The sequence below is a fragment of the Cynocephalus volans genome, chromosome 6, assembly GCF_027409185.1.
Source record: "Cynocephalus volans isolate mCynVol1 chromosome 6, mCynVol1.pri, whole genome shotgun sequence".
Classification (NCBI taxonomy): Eukaryota; Metazoa; Chordata; class Mammalia; order Dermoptera; family Cynocephalidae; genus Cynocephalus; species Cynocephalus volans.
Genome location: NC_084465.1, coordinates 98,887,263 through 98,903,856, shown reverse-complemented (window position 1 = coordinate 98,903,856; position 16,594 = coordinate 98,887,263). Strand labels below are relative to the sequence as shown.

Below are 16,594 nucleotides of genomic sequence, written 5' to 3'. Positions count from 1 at the left end.
AGACTAAACTGCCTCTGGGTGTATTTTGTGCTATTTGTTTTGTTTTGGGGTTTTCTTGGACAGCTGGCTGGTTTGGGGATCCAAACCCTTGACTTTGGAGTTATAACACTGTGCACTAACCAACTGAGCTAACAAGCCAGCCCTGTGCTTTTTTTGATGTTACAGATAGTACTAAGACGAACATATTTCTCCATAGCTCATCCTTTGTATGTGCATGGGTAGCCTGGTTGTTGAGGGTTGAAGAGTGCATGAGGGAAAGGGTAGAGATGACGTACATAGAGCACACTTTAGAGAAGTGCTACTTTGTAACTAAAAAAAGGGGTTGCTTTAATTTTCATTGGTTTCATTACCAGGAACGATGATCTATTTTGTTTACTGTTTCAGCTTCCTTTGGACTGATGATCTGCTTGTGTTCTTGATCCACTTACACTTGCCAGTTAGTGTGCTCCTCCTCTTTCTGTATGATTGACATTTACCCCATAAAATACAAATATTTTTAAGCTCTTGTTTTCTTTTCTTTTTAACTATTTTTAGTTTTTGTACGTCTTTATCATTATTTTCTGCATCTTCATCGTTTTAAGAAATCACTGATCTCATTTTCTCTTAAGTCTGCTTTTTGTGCAATTTAACTTTTAAATATGTAATCACTTAAGGTTGGGCTTTATTTTAATTTTCCCAGATTATGATTTATCTAACCTGATGTCCAACTACTTTTTTACACACATACATTCTAAAAGCATTTTAACATTATGATTCAGTGAATTTTTGGACTTCCCATTGTTTTTCTTTAATTCATGTATCTAAATTTGTCCTCACACCACACTGTTTATTTCTTGTTTTAGAGTATGATAAAATCTAGTAGGGCTGGGCCTTCCTCTCATCTCTGTGTAACTTTTCCTTCTTCAGAATTTTAAAAATACTTTTCCTTGTTTTATTTTGCCAAACGAACTTTCAAATCATTTTGACTTTACTCTTAAGACATGCTAGTGTTCCATATTAAATACCCCATGAGGTTAAGATCATAGTAACATGACAGTTGGAGAGCTGTTATGGTTGCTTAGTTTCTCATTTCCATTTCTGTTTAATTTCTAGATTTTGGATCATTGTTTGACTTGGAGAATGATCTTCCTGATGAGCTGATCCCCAATGGAGGAGAATTAGGCCTTTTAAACAGTGGGAACCTTGTTCCAGATGCTGCTTCCAAACACAAACAACTGTCGGAGCTTCTGCGAGGGGGCAGCGGCTCTAGTATCAACCCAGGAATAGGAAATGTGAGCGCCAGCAGCCCAGTGCAGCAGGGCCTCAGTGGCCAGGCTCAAGGGCAGCCGAACAGTGCAAACATGGCCAGCCTGGGTGCCATGGGCAAGAGCCCTCTGAACCAGGGAGATTCTTCCACCCCCAGCCTGCCCAAACAGGCAGCCAGCACCTCTGGCCCCACCCCCCCTGCTTCCCAAGCATTGAATCCACAAGCACAAAAGCAAGTGGGGCTGGTGACCAGCAGCCCTGCCACCTCCCAGACTGGACCTGGGATCTGCATGAATGCTAACTTCACCCAGACCCACCCAGCCCTCCTCAATAGTAACTCTGGCCACAGCTTGATGAATCAGGCGCAGCAAGGGCAGGCGCAGGTCATGAATGGATCACTTGGGGCCGCCGGCAGAGGAAGGGGAGCTGGAATGCCATACCCTGCTCCAGCCATGCAGGGGGCCACAAGCAGTGTGCTGGCCGAGACCTTAACACAGGTCTCCCCGCAAATGGCCGGCCACACGGGGCTGAACACGGCACAGGCGGGAGGCATGACCAAGGTAAGTGAGCTGAATGAAGTGCTCTGGATGCTTTAATGCCTCCTACCTAACCCTGGGTTTTTCCCTCCAAGTAACACATTGAAACGGGATGACATAGCCTATTCCTGTTCCTCCTCCTGTTGGGCTTTCCATGTGCTACTCATACTTGGAAGAGGCAGATTTGTTTTCCAGGATAAAGATCTTTGTCCACTGTCTTTAAAATGAGAATTCTTAAAGAAGCCACCAGTAGAGTAGTCTGTAGGTCAGGCAGTTGGAAAATATAGGCAATGCCATTGGATTGATTGCCAGTTTCCAGCCTCTGAGGAATATGTGTGGAAATATAACCACATGGTTGAAAGAGGCAACTTCTGCTGGGAATCAGCTTTTTATTGTGTCAGTGAATCCGGTAATTAAAAGATGTTTTTACCTCCACTTTACCCAGCTGATGAAGTACTTACTCGTGTGTACCCTTTCCTTTCCAACCACCTGCTGAAGTATTTGTTGTCACAGTCTCCATTTTGCTGAAGAAGAAACTGCGTTCCCTGGTGGTTAGCTGCCTGCCACAGTTAAGAGCGAAGAAGTGGCAGAGCTGGGGGAAGTGTAGAGGAAATACCACAGCAGTGGTTCTCATAGGAGGGTCCCCAGACCAACAGCATCAGCATCACCTGGGAGCCTGTTAGAGATGCAAACCTATGGACTCAGAAACTGGGGGTATAGCCTGCACTCTGGGCTTTAAGAAGCTGCCAGGTGATTCTGAGGCCCCTGCAAGGTTGAGAGCTCTACTGGGAAAAGGCTGGACTGGGGCTTGCAGCCACCAGCTTTGCAACTGCTATCTCAGGTAGGAGCTGAACTTGGAGAAGAGGGGAAGGCAGATGCCAAGAGAGATAAGAGACAACTGAAAAAGATGGAGGCTGGCAAGGCAAGAAGTGTGCAGAGAGAGAAATGCAGGCTGATTCCCATGTAAGTGACAAGCACCGCAGAAGCTCTCCACCACAGGCTTCCCAACTGCAGCCACCAGTACACCTGTTGCAGGCAGTGGTCTTCAGCACATTCCAGAGCATAAAAACACTTTGGGTGGTTCTTTGGATTCGATTAGTCCCAAATAAGGGAAAGGGAGAAATAAGAGTGGAACACAGTTTCCCCCCAAGGTTGATGAGGGTGTTGGGTGATGGATACGAAGCCCTGTGGTTGTTTTAGGTAAGGAGAAGATTTTTTTTTTTAACTTAAGAAATAAAAGTGAAGTAATTCCCAGCAGTAAAATTACATTTAAGGGCTGGCCCATGGCTCACTTGGGAGAGAGTGGTGCTGATAACACCAAGACTACGGGTTCAGATCCCTATATAGGGATGGCTGGTTAGCTCACTTGAGAGAGCATGGTGCTGATAACACCAAGTCAAGGGTTAATTAAGATCCTCTTACCAGTCATCTTTAAAAAAAAAAAAAATGTATTTATTTCTTTTGAAATGTTAGTAGAGGGGAACATGAACTTAAATTTTAGTTGTGCCAGGCATTTGAAGAAGGGTCTGTATGTGTGTGCCTTTTAGAGTCAGATTGAGAAGGATTTCTAATGGGTTTATGGTTCCTGGATAGATTGATATTTGTTCCTTAATTCACTCATCACTCCACTCTATACTACCCAGTTTAGAAAACCTTTTTATTTTTGAGAATTTAAACCATATGCAAAAGTAGGCATAATAATGCAGTGGTTCTCAAACTTTTTGGTCTCAGGACTCCTGAATAATCTTAAAAATTATTGAGGACCCCAAAGAGATTTCTTTAGAATGTGCATTATATGTATCACTATTTACCATATTAAATACTAAAACAGAGAAGTTTAAAGCACAAACATATGTTCCATTAGCTGTTAACCACAGTGGCATTATATTATCACAAAGTATCTGGAAAACCCCCCTGTTCTTGTGAGAGAACAAGAGTGAAAAAGGCAAATCATGTCTTAGTGTTTTGTTTTGTTTGACCGGTAAGGGGATCGCAACCCTCGGCATGGTGTGGTCAGCACCATGCTCAGCCAGTGAGTGCACCGGCCATCCCTATATAGGATCCGAACCCGTGGCTTCGGCACTCCCAGCACTGCACTCTCCTGAGTGAGCCACGGGGCCGGCCCATGTCTTACTGTTTTATGGAACTAGTTCTGATGTCATGGCTCCCCCAAAAAGGTCTGGGTTCCTGGACCACACTTGGAGAGCCTTTGATAGTATGTGAAAGATTTTGTAGACCAAACATCACATGCAAATAAGTTAACAGTTCCCGCACATCATCAGTACCCATATGTCATAACTTGTTTTTACAGATTTTTATTCAAAATCTTAATGCATATTTTAGTCAGTAAATATGGCTCCTAAGGATGCTTACAATTTATTTGTTGAAAAAAAACCAATTTTTTGTCTTGGGGTAGCTGTCTGCACTTTGTCCTGGGGAGTTTAGCAGTTTGGATTTTGCTGATTACATGTGTAACACTTCACATTCCTGTCTGCTCAGGTTTTTTGTTCTATCCTGGGGTTCTTTCTTTTGTATAGAGTATTCTTTCAGACAATACTTCATCAGTGTTCATTATTTGGAAAGTGAGTCACATTAGTGTGGTGTGGGGCAGTCATCTCATTTCCCTTAGGTATTCCAAAGCAGCTGGTGGTGATGGTGGCAGCGATGGCAGAGAGACTAGCAATCTTGAAAGACTTGTAATGGCCTTTGGATGAGACAAAAGAACAAATAGTGGGCAAATAGTAAGAGCAGGAGACAAGTCTCTTTTAAACTATTCCTTGTCTATAACATTACAATAACAGAGCCACCTGAGATTTTAAAATGCATAGGCGGAGAAGATGCTTTTTTCTTTTTTTTTTTTTTCTTTTTTTTTTTTTTTTTATAAAAGATGACCGGTAAGGGGATCTTAACCCTTGACTTGGTGTTGTCAGCACCACACTCAGCCAGTAAGCGAACCGGCCATCCGTATATGGGATCCGAACCCGGGGCCTTGGTGTTATCAGCACCGCACTCTCCCGAGTGAGCCACGGGCCGGCCCAGAAGATGCTTTTTTCAAAAAAGGTAATTTTGTTTTAAAAATTATCATTATAAAGGATATACACATTTCCTACACAGTAATTCAAATAATTAAAGAGCAGCCCACCTTACAGATAAACACTTCTATATAGATATTATTTATTAACACACACACTTTTTATTTTTTTGGTGGCTGGCCAGTATGGGGATTTGAACTCTTGACGTTGGTGTTACAAGGCTGTGCTCTCCCTGACTGAGTTAACCAGCCAGCCCCACACACCCTTTTTAAATACACACTGGAACCAAACTACATAAGCACCTTGCTGTTTCACTTGACAGTATACCCTAGATGCCTTTTCTATGTTAGGGCACACAGATTTTTCTCTATTTTGCCCCTACTGATGGCAGAGCATTTTATTATATGATGCACCATAATTTATTTATCTACTCCTGTGATGAACATTTGGATTGTTTCCAACTTTTCACACTAGTACAGACGATGCTTCAGTGAGTATATCCTTGTGTAGGCATATCCACATGCATCATGGAATAGATTATGAAAAGCGAAATTGATGGGTCTAAGACGTTGTTAAAAGTTTTGTTTTTAGAAAGTAAATGTGCACATGGTTTAACAATACCCCCCCCCCCAAAAAAAAACAGCACTTCAGGGTAAGAACTGAAAAGTTAACCTCCCTTAATTCTTGAACTTTGGTTCTCCCAAATTGTCTCACCAGAGGCAACTACTGTTTTTTATCTCTCCTGTCAGAGATGGTCTGTGCATATAGAGGCACAGAGAGGAGCGTGTGTGTGTAAATATAATCTCCCCTAAACGTAAAGAATAGTATAGTATAATATCTTTCTGTGAGTGTAGATATTCTCCCACCCGCTACTTACTACAAGTTGGAAATGGTATCATGTTCACTATAGTTGTCAGTCATTCTTTATAGGGATAGCAAGAGTCCCTGACTTAGGTAGATCTTAATTTACAGGACTTGTGCCCTGTAGGCTAAGCATTTATGTTGTTTCTAGTGTTTTTTGCTGTTGTCACAAATGTGCTTTGAACATACTTGTACATACATGTTTGTAAAGCTGGGTGACCATACCTGCTGGATAAATTCTTGGAAGTGGAATTTCTGAATTAAAGGGTATTGACATTTTTAGTGAGCATAGATATTGCAAAACACTCTCCAAAAATATTGTGCAAATTACACCCTTACCAAGAGTGAATGAATCCCTATCCAAACCCTCACCAACACTGGATATTGTCTTTTTAAAATTTATTTGCCCTTCTGGGGCAAATTGTCTTCTTAGTTAGAAATGTCTTTATAAGTTTATGGGCATTTGTGTTTTGCTAATTGCACATATTCTTTGTCCATTTTTGTCTTGGATTGTTTCCATTTTTTCTTGTTGATTTCTATTCTTAATATTCTTTGTATGTTAAAGGTTTAAATCTTTAAGTCTTTAGTTGTTTGGTTTTGTTTGTTTGTTCAGGTTTTTTTTGGCTGCTCTCTGGTAGAGATCTGAACCCTTGTCCTTGGTGTTATAACACTGTGAGCTAACCTGCCAAGCTAACCAGCCAGGCTTAAGTCTTTTAATAACTCTTTTTTATTTGCCAAAGTCTGTTTTAGCAGGAATATGGTCATATAGGTTTACAATATGATGGTACTGTGTTTTTACCAAATGTATCTTTTCAGTTTTTATAGAAACAAATTTATACATTTTTTCTTTTATGGCTTTTAGGTTTTATGTCACATTTAGAAATGCTTTCCCTGTTCCAAAATTATGAAATATTATCCTCTATTTTCTTTTTTATACCCTGAATCTTTAGCTCAATTTATTTTGGCTTAGAGAGTCAGACAGAGATCCAGCAGTATATTTTTTCCAAATTATAGTCATCCCAGTACCATTTATTTAGAAATTGATAATCCATCTTTTTTCCACACTGATGTGATGTGCTATTTTTGGTATGTACTTTATTCACTTTTCACATATACAGGGTTTGGATCTAATTCTGGACTCTTTCTTTAGTTCCATTGATCTTTGCTTTTCCTTGTTCCTGTGCCAGAAACTTATTATCCTAGCTGTATAATGAATTTTAGTATATGATGGTGCTAGTTACTCTTTCAAATGTGTGGGTCTCAGCTCTGACTGCACATCAGAGTTACCTGGGGAGTTTTTAAAAATAGGATGCCTGAAACCCCATTGCAGACCAATTAATTTAGAATTGCTGAGGTATGGCATGGTCATTAATATAGTTTATAGTTCCTCAGATGATGTTCATGGCAGCCAGGGTCGAGAACCGCTGTTTTATATAAACTTTAGGACTGTTCTTCAAATTCTTCAAGAAAAATATCTCAGGATTTTGGTTGGGATTGTATTGAATCTTATAAATCATTTTTGGAGAAATATGACATTTTACAGTTTTGTGGCTTCCAGAGTCTTTTTATCCTATAGATACAAATTATATCTCTTTGTGGAGTCTTATGTTGCTTAGAAGCATAGTATAGTTTTCTTTCTCTATGTAATATACATTTCTTACTAAGTTTATTTCTGGATGTATTATGAGTTTTTTGTTGCTATTGGTGATGAGTTTTATTTTGTTATCTAACTGGCTGTTTGAATATAGGAAGGATGTTGATGTGTATATGTCACTCTGGTAATCTGGCGAATTTACGGAATACTCTTATTTATTCTAATGCTTTTTCAGGTGATTCTCTTGGGTTTTCCAAGTAGGCAGTCATCTTTTGCGTAATTGATACTTTTGTCTTCTCGTTGCCAGTATTTATACCAGTGTTTATGCTCTTGGGCTTCCCTGTCTTGGATGTGATCTAAATGAAGATTTACCTAGTGTTTTATTAAGTATACTGCGAGCTTTAGTTTGCAGTCAGTAGTATATTTCTTTTTAAATTAGGGCATAATCTGTTCGTCATTTATTAGATATTAGATTTTATCATATTCCTTCTTGAGGTCTGTGGTGACTACACTGTGATTTTTAAATTTTTTTTCTTTCGTTTTATTTATGTAATAGATTACCTCAGTGGGGTTCCTAATATCAAATTGAAATATCCCTGTAATTTGTAAAATTAAAAGTTAATGTATTGCTGAATTTATGTAGCACTGGAATAATCTGTTTCTTGAAGAGTTGAGAGTGTTCACCTGTAGAACTATATGGGCTGGAAGCTTTTTTTTTTCCCTAGGGAGTAACATAGATCTTTGAAAACTTTCTTTCTATTTTCTGTGGATGTTGGTTGGCTCTTTTAGACTTTTGGTCTCTTGGGTCAATATAGTTTTCTTTTAGAAAAGTCTAAATTGGCTTTGATTTTTGAGAAAAACTTAAAAATGTTGAACCCTTTTAACTCTCATTAAAAAAAAATATGAGGTAGATACTATGCACTTTTCCCATGTTACTGATTAAGAATTGGAGGCACACAGCAGTGGGATAACTTTCCATGATCATATGTCCCGTAAAGAGCAGAACCAGACTCGCATCCCACACTGTCTGGCTAAAAGCCTCATAATCACTAATCTGTGCAGCCTGTTCTTGGGTCAGTTATATAATTTCTATTTTAATAGAAAATTCTTTTCATACAGGCTTTAAAATTCGTTGTTAGAGTTGTGCAAAAATTCTAATAATTCTTAGACTTTCTTGATGTTTGTGATTATTTCTCCTTTCTTATTCCTAATTTTATGACTCTGATATAAGATAATTAACATAGAAAAAACAAGCCATTTCAACAACATGACAATGTTGACAAGGCACGATATGATAAACACAACAAAATAAATGATTTCTTTAGTAAAAGGCGAAAGATTTATACATTTTGAAGAGAAACGAGTATAATAAAATGATTTCTTTGTTTCAACAGTAGCAAAACTTGATTTGTTACCTTTTTGGGGGGAGCATGTTTTAGCTTTCTACTGAAAATAACCCCAAACACTTGTCCTTTAGAAGGAAAGCAAGAAAGATCCATTTAAATGGGATTTAGAAGCTATACACACACTCAAATTGTTCTGGCTACAGGTGTTGAGAGATATTGTTCTGCACAGAGAAAATGACGGAAGGAAGCCAGAAACTGGTTGAAAGAGGAAGTGATGTTACCTGGCCAAGGGATCCAAATCTTTCTAATTTTAAAGTTGATAAAAATTTGCTTTTGTGGCCTTAGAAATCTTTCAGTCTCTTCTTTTAACTAACAAATCTGAAAAGGGACCAAAATAGTTTGTATAGTAAACTTCTTCACAGTGGGTTAGATTAGGGCTTATTTTTTATAAGAGTTTTGGAATACTCTTCTTTTTTAGGAATTGGTCAGAAAATGTAGAGCTTGATTTTGCCTGGAGCTCTTCCTGGGGTAGATGTTTTAATTTAGATCAGACGCCCTGGACTCAGGCAGCCATCATTTTGGTCAAATACTGTAAAGCAGCGATTCTCAAATCTGAGCATCCGGCAGAATCACTGTAGGCTTGTTAACACAGATTGCTGGGCCCGTCTCCAGAGCTGCTTATTCATCAGGTTTGGGGAGAGGCCTGAGAATTTGCATTTCTAACCAGCTCCCAAGTGACCTTAATTGTACTGGTCAGGGCCGCCCTCTGAGAATTTGTGCTCTAAAGGAATGGATTAGCAGAATATAGTCAGTAAAGAATTAGTAGAGCCAACTTGGCTATTAAAGGAATGAATAATGCACCTTCTTTCTCTGTTTTGGAAAGATAATTCGGAATTTCTAATATTTAATAGCAAGAGAATACTGTACAATTGTCAGATGCTTTTTACTTTTTCACATAATGTCATTTCATCTGATCCTTAAAATAATGGGGAAAATAAGTGAATTTTGTATTCAGTAAATCCTAATTTGGCCTCTTTTAAAAGATCACAACAGAAATAATTTATAGAATGAAATAGATGCAGTACAGCTAAGTGCTTCAGAGCCTGGCTTGGGCTCTGGAGTAAATTGTCTCAGTTCAAAACCAGGCTGCACTGTGGGAAAATTACTTAATCTCTCTCTTGGTCTTGGTTTTTTGTTTGTTTGTTTTTGCTTTTTAGGTAAGGATAATAATAGTACCTGCCTTTGAGAATTGTTGTGTTAAGTTCAGTTAAAAGGGGATAATATCTCTTGTAGAATTGTTGTGCTGATTATTAAATGGGATATGGTGTGTGTAAAGTTCTTAGCACAGTACATAGGTTGACTGAAAACGTTTCAGAGAAGATTGAGTAGGGGGCTGGCTTGGTGTTTTGCTCCATAGAGGATTTGAGATAGCCACAAAACATTTCAAGTGATAACGAGACTGCTTTTCTAATGTTTTCAGAGAACACTTTTTAATAATAAAAATAGTTGATGTTTATTATACAAAATTTGAAAGCACAGAAACATCTAGAAAAGAAAATATTGCCTATAATCCTATCACCCAGTCATGCCTGGTGTTAAGTTTCTGATGTTTTCCCTACCAGTCTTTTATATATAATTATTTATCTTTTTTAAAGTTAAAGTTGGAGTCATGTTTCTTTTTTCCAGTTAACTTCGTATCTGATTATTTTCTGTAACACAAACTGAATGACTATTGCATGATACCAACAATGAAGACTTATTGTTGTAATACTTGTACCAATCCTCTATCAACTAAAGGCCAACTATTAGGATTGGGAGTTAAAGACCTACCTATATATTTTAAAAATATTTTATTGTTTTACTTTTAATATTTTTGGAGGTGTAATTTACATGGAGTGAAATGCACCTATCTTAGATTTATCAAAACTCATGTACCCATGTAACCCACACCTCTATCAAGATACAGGACATTTCTGTTATCCTAGAAAGTTCCTTTTTGCCCCTCCCCTTTTCTGTCCTCACACTTCCACCTCAACAATCATTGCTGATTTCTTTCACCGTGGATTGTTTTTGCCTGTTCTCAAAGTTCATATAAATGGAATTATACAATATGATGATTTATATTATGTACTTTTTTTTTGCAAGGCTTCTTTTGCTCGTGACAGGTTTTTTGAGATTCATCCATTTCATTACATGAATCAGTACTTTTTAAATTGCTAAATGGTATTATATGAATGTACCATAATTGCTTATCCATTCTCCTATTGATGGACATGGGAGTGTTTTACAGTTTGGACCTACTATGATTAAAGCTTTGCTGAACATTTTTCTACAGGTGTTTGTGTGGACATTTATAAATTTTCATTTTTCTTGGATAAATAACTAGGAATAGAATCGATTGTTTAAAGCGATGTCTGTTTCTGGACTTTCCAGTCCAGGGATCAGCAAATTATAACCCATAGGCCACATCCTACCAGTGGCCTGTTTTTATATGACCTGCAAACTGAGAATGGCTCTTATGTTTTCAAAGGATTATTAAAAAAAATAAAAATAAAAGCAATCTGGGAAGGAAACCATGGGTCACCTACAAAGACTGAAATATTTACCAACTGGCCCTTTATAGAAAAAATCTGCCAGTCTCTGTTCTGGTCTATTGCATTAATCTGTTTGTCCATTTCTTTAGTTTTTTTTTTTTTTTAACATCCTGTATTAGTCCATTTTATGTTGCCATAACAGAATACCTGAGACTGGGTATTTTATAAAGAAGAGAGGTTTGTTTGGCTTACAATTCTGGGACAGCTGTATCTGGCGTGAGCCTCAGGCAGCTTCTAATCATGGGGGAAAGCAGAAGGCAGCTGGCAGGTAGAAGCAGATCACATGGTGAGAGGAAGCAAGAGAGAGAGAGAGAGAATAAGAGTAGAGTGAGAACTCGCTCATGACCACTCCCTCCCCCACCCCCAGGACGAGCATTAATCCATTCATGAAGGATCCGCCCCCATGATTGACGTGTTGGGGATCAGATTTCCACATGAGCTTTGGGAGGACAATACATTCAAACTCTATCACATTCTGTAGTGGATTGAATTATGTTCCCCCAAAACTCACTGAAGCTTGAATTGTGTCCCCTAAGTTTTATGTATTAAAACTTGGCCCCCATTGTGACTGCTAAGAGGGTGGGAAATCCTATTATGGTCACTGAAAGGTGGTGCCTTGAAGAGGCAGTTGGGTTGTAGGACCATCCAGTAGTGAATGGATTAAAAATGGTGGTCAAGGGCGTGGTTCTGAGGGCTTTAAAAGAAGAGAAGAGAGTCTGTCTTTCTCTTTGCTCTCTCTGCTTCCACCATCTTGCAATGTGAGACCCCTGGTCACTGTCACCACCACCAGATGGACTTTGGATTTCCCAGCCTCAGAAACTATAAGCAAATAAATTTCATCTTATAAATACCCCGTTCCATGTGTTTTGTTATAAGCAACAAAAATGGACTAATACACGTTCTAAAAATATTTTAATGTTTTTAGAGCAGTTTTAGCTTCATAGCAAAATTTAGAAGAAGATACAGTGATTTCCCATGTGCCTCTTCCCCTCCACATGCACAGCCTCCTCCATTTTCAGCATCCCCCACCAGAATGGTACATTTTGTTACAATTGATGAACCTGTATTGACACATCATAATCACCCAAAGTCCACAGTTTACATTAGGGTTCACTCTTGGTGTTGTACATTCTGTAGGTTTGGGCAAATGTATAATGACGTGTATCCACCAGTATAGTAGGAGACAGAGTAGTTTCACTGCCCTAAAAATCTCCATTTTCCACCTATTCTTCCTTTCCCCTGTACCCCAAACTCCTGGCAACCACTGATCTTTTTACAGTTTCCATAGTTTTGCCTTTTCCAGAATGTCACATAGCTGGAATCATACACCATGTAACCTTTTCAGATTGGCTTCTTTCACTTAGTAAAATGCATTTAAGTTTCCTCCTTGTCTTTTCCTGGCATTTATCCATTTGCCTACTGAAGGTTGCTTCCAGGTTTTAGCAATTGTGAATAAAGCTGCAATAGACATTCCTGGGCAGGTTTTTGTGTGGACCTAAGTTTTCAGTTCATGGTTAAAAATACCAGTGAGTGCAATTGCTGGATCATATGGTAAGAGTATGTTCAGTTTTGTAAGGAACTACCAAACTGTCTTCCAAAGTGGCCGTACTATTTTGCATTGCCACCAGCAATGAATGAGAGAGTTCCTGTTGCTCCACAGCCTCACCCACATTTGATGTGATCAGTGTTCTGGACGTTGGCTATTCTAATATGTGTGTAATGGTACCTCATGGTTGTTTTAATTTGCATTTCCCTGATGGCGTATTATGTGGAACATCTTTTCATATAATTATTTGCCATCTGTGTACCTTCCTTGATAAGGTGTTTGTTTAGGTCTTTGGCCCATTTTAAAAATCCTGTTATTTGCTTTATTGTTGATGGATTTAAAGAGTTTATTGTATGTTTTGAGCAAAACATTTTTTATCAGATATGTCTCTTGCAAATATTTCCTCCCAGTCTGTGCCTTGTCTTCTCTTTCTCTTGACATTGTCTTCCAAAGGGCAGAAGTTTTCAATTTTAATGAAGTCCAGCTTATTATCTCTTTCATAGATGTACTTTAGTGTAACAAGTATTAAAATCAGGTTGCTTGGTTTCACCTTTCCATTTCTGTTTAATATCTAGGTTTTGGATCATTATTTGATTTGTTGATAGTATGTGGAAATATAATTGATTTTTCTGTATTAATGTTGTATCCTGTGGCTTTGCTTAAACCCATTTATTAGTTCTGTTAAGATGCCTTAGAATTTCCTGTTCTGTGTTGTATGAGAGTAAAGGTAGTTTACTTCTTCCTTTCTAATCGGTATGCATTTTATTTATTTTTATGGCTTTGCTGCTGCACCTAGGACCTCCAGTACAATGTTTAATAAAAGCAGTAGAATGTGTCTTAGTCTTGGGTCTGTGGAAAAAGCATTCATATGTTAGTTGTAGGCTTTAGATAACCATTCATCAGGGTGAGGAAATCCTCTTCTATTCTTAGTTAACTGAGTCTTTTGATCATCAGTGATTACTGAATTTTGTTACATGTGTTAATCTTTATTTGAGATGTTCATAGGGTTTTTAAAAATTCTGTTAATGTGATGAGTTCCATCTTTTTGAATGTTGAACCAACCTTACATTCCTGGGATAACCCCACTTGATTGTGGAGTATTATTTGTGTATAGTACTACATCTGATTTATTAAGTATTGTCTAGGATTTATGCATCTATTCATGATGGGGGAGATGTGGGTCTATAATTTTCTTTTCCTGCAATGTTCTTATTTTGTTTTGGTATCAAGAATATACTGGCTTCATAAAATTATTTTGGAATTGTTCCCTTTTCCTTTCTTTTCAGAAAGTTAATCTAATATTAGTATTATTTATTCTTCTTGTGTTAAGTTTGGTAATTTGTATTTTTTCAAGAAATTTATCCATTTCATCTAATTCTTGAATTGATTTGGCATAAAGGTGTTCATAATATTTCCCTGCTTTCCTTTTAATGTGCGTAGGATATGTAATAATGCCCAGTGTCTCCCTGTATTTTCTTTCATTTTTCCCTGATCAGTCTAGGTTGGAGCTTGTCAACTGTATTGATGTTTTCATAAAACCAAGTTTTGATTTTGTCAGTTTTCTCTTGTTTGTTTTCTGTATCATTTATTTCTATTTTTATTTTCTTCTGCTTATATTTTGGATTTTCTTTGTTCTTTCTGGCTTCTTAGGGTAACTTAGATAATTGATTTTAGACTTCCCCAATATTAACATTTGGGCAATAAATTTCCCCTTAAACATTATGCATCTCTTCCATTTCTGTTTCTGAGATGAATCCTTTATAATTAACTGGTAAATATTTTTTTTTAAAAAAAATCCCTCCAAAATACTGTTCTTAACTGTGTCCTATAAATTTTTATGTATTTTGTCTTTATTACAATTTAGTTCAAAATATTTTTATATTTTACCTGTGATTTCTTCTCTTTTTTGTTTTGTTATTGTTTTGTTTTTTTGTTTTGGTTTCTTCTTTGACCCATGGATTATGTTGAAGTGAGTTGCTTAATTTCTAAATATTTGGAAATTTTGCTGATATCTTTTTTTCCTATTGATTTCTAATTCTAGTGTGTTCAGAAAACATGCCCTGTATGATTTTTGTCCTTTAAAATTTATTGAGACTTATTTTATGGCACAGCATATGATTTTTCATGATGAATGTTTTGTATATGCTTGAAAAGAATGTGTATCCTACAGTTGTAGGGTGTAGAGTGTAGCATTTTGTAATTGTCAATTAGAGTATGTTGGTTTTGATTGTGTTCAAATCCTTACTGATTTGTGTGTGTGTGTGTGTGTGTGTGTGTGTGTGTGTGTGTGTATTCTACCAGTCACTAAGAGAGCAGTATTAAAATATACAATTATAATTGTAGATTTGTCTCTTTTTTCTTTTAGTCAGAACAAAATAATGTGTTTTGAAGCCCTTTCATAGAGTGAATATGTATTTTGGATTGCTATTTCTCCCTGATGAATTGAGCCTTTTACCATTATGAAATGTTCCTCTTTGTTTTTGATATCCTTTTTCTTGAAGTCGAATTTTTCCTATATTAATAAAGCTTCTCCTACTTTCTCAGTGTTCAGAAAGTGTATCTATTTTTTCTCTCTTTTAACTTGTTCATATCTTTATTTTTAAAGTATATTTCTTGTAAACAGCATATAGGTCTTGTTTTTAATTTATTCTGGCAGTCTTAGTTTTTAAATTGGAGTGTTTAGCTTATTTACATTTAATGTTGGTAATAGTTGAGTTTAGATCTTTCCTTGCTTATTTTTTTTTCTTGCTATTTGTCCCTTCTGTGTTTTTCTTTCTTGCTCTTCTTCTGAAGGCTAATTCCAACATCTCTGTCTTCTTTGTTTCTGTTTTATTTGCAGTCTTTTGTTTGTTTAAATATAAAATTCCTGCTGTGGGTCACATTTTCCTGCCTTTTTGCGTGTCCAGTAATTTTTGACTGTGTAGTGGACATTGTGGATGATATGTTGTTGAATATTAGTTTTGTTGTCTTCCATTAGAGAGTGTTGAGTTTTGTTCTGGCAGGCAGTTAATTACTCACAAATCAGTTTGATCTTTTCAAGACTTGTTTTTAAACTTTCTTAAGACAGGTCTCAAGGAGCCCTGCTCCTTAGACATGGTCTTTTGGGGTCTCAGTTCAATTCTTGGGTGTGTTCAACAAGGCCTAGAAACTCTGGCCAGTCAGAACTTGTATATCTCCAGCACTGTGCCACCTCTGGAATCTGTTCAGTTCACAATTCCTTAGTAGCCCTGCACACCTAGACACAGCTCTAACAAGCTCTCGGAGGTGCTGGTGGTGTGGTTGTGGTGTGTGGTTGCACCGGGAGACACTGTCATTTTGATGGTACAAACATACATTGTGATGTATAATGGGTGTCCTGTAGTGACTGTATGTTTCACACTCAGAACATGATCTCTGTTACTTTCTGAATTGTCTGAAGAATAAGTTCAGTATAAACTTTGGAATTGTTATACTTAACATTCTTAATGTAAATGGGCAAAGTGTAACTTCAAGGACCAACTTCTCTGAAATGTTTTTGCTGTATTTTGGAAGGAGTTATATTTACCGTAGACAGTAATTTGCTGTCCATCTGTCTCCAAGTTGAAACATTTAGGACTTACGTTGATTACTGTGTAATATTTTTGGCATTTTTCAAAATTGCATATATGACTATAGCAAAATTTCAGTACAATTCTGGTATGGACAAGGATAACAATTACTATATTTACTCTTCCCGAATTATAGTGAGAGGAAGAGCAGGAAAGGACATGCACGTTGCACTGGGCACTGTGCTGGGTGTTTTGCAAACACAGTCCTTCCTCATCTCATTTTTAATAATCCTGTGAGGTGGGTGCCTTATCT

The 16,594-nt window shown here is 37.4% G+C and overlaps 1 protein-coding gene across 4 annotated transcripts in view; it reads left to right on the top strand.

The window, feature by feature from the left end:
• CREBBP (CREB binding protein) overlaps positions 1-16,594 on the top strand; it is a 124,541-nt gene that overhangs the window by 21,365 nt on the left and 86,582 nt on the right. For all 4 annotated transcript variants that reach the window (XM_063101307.1, XM_063101306.1, XM_063101308.1 and 1 more), the window contains exon 2: positions 1,093-1,805. In XM_063101307.1, coding sequence (XP_062957377.1) covers positions 1,093-1,805 — 713 coding nt within the window. The remainder of the gene's footprint in view (positions 1-1,092; positions 1,806-16,594) is intronic.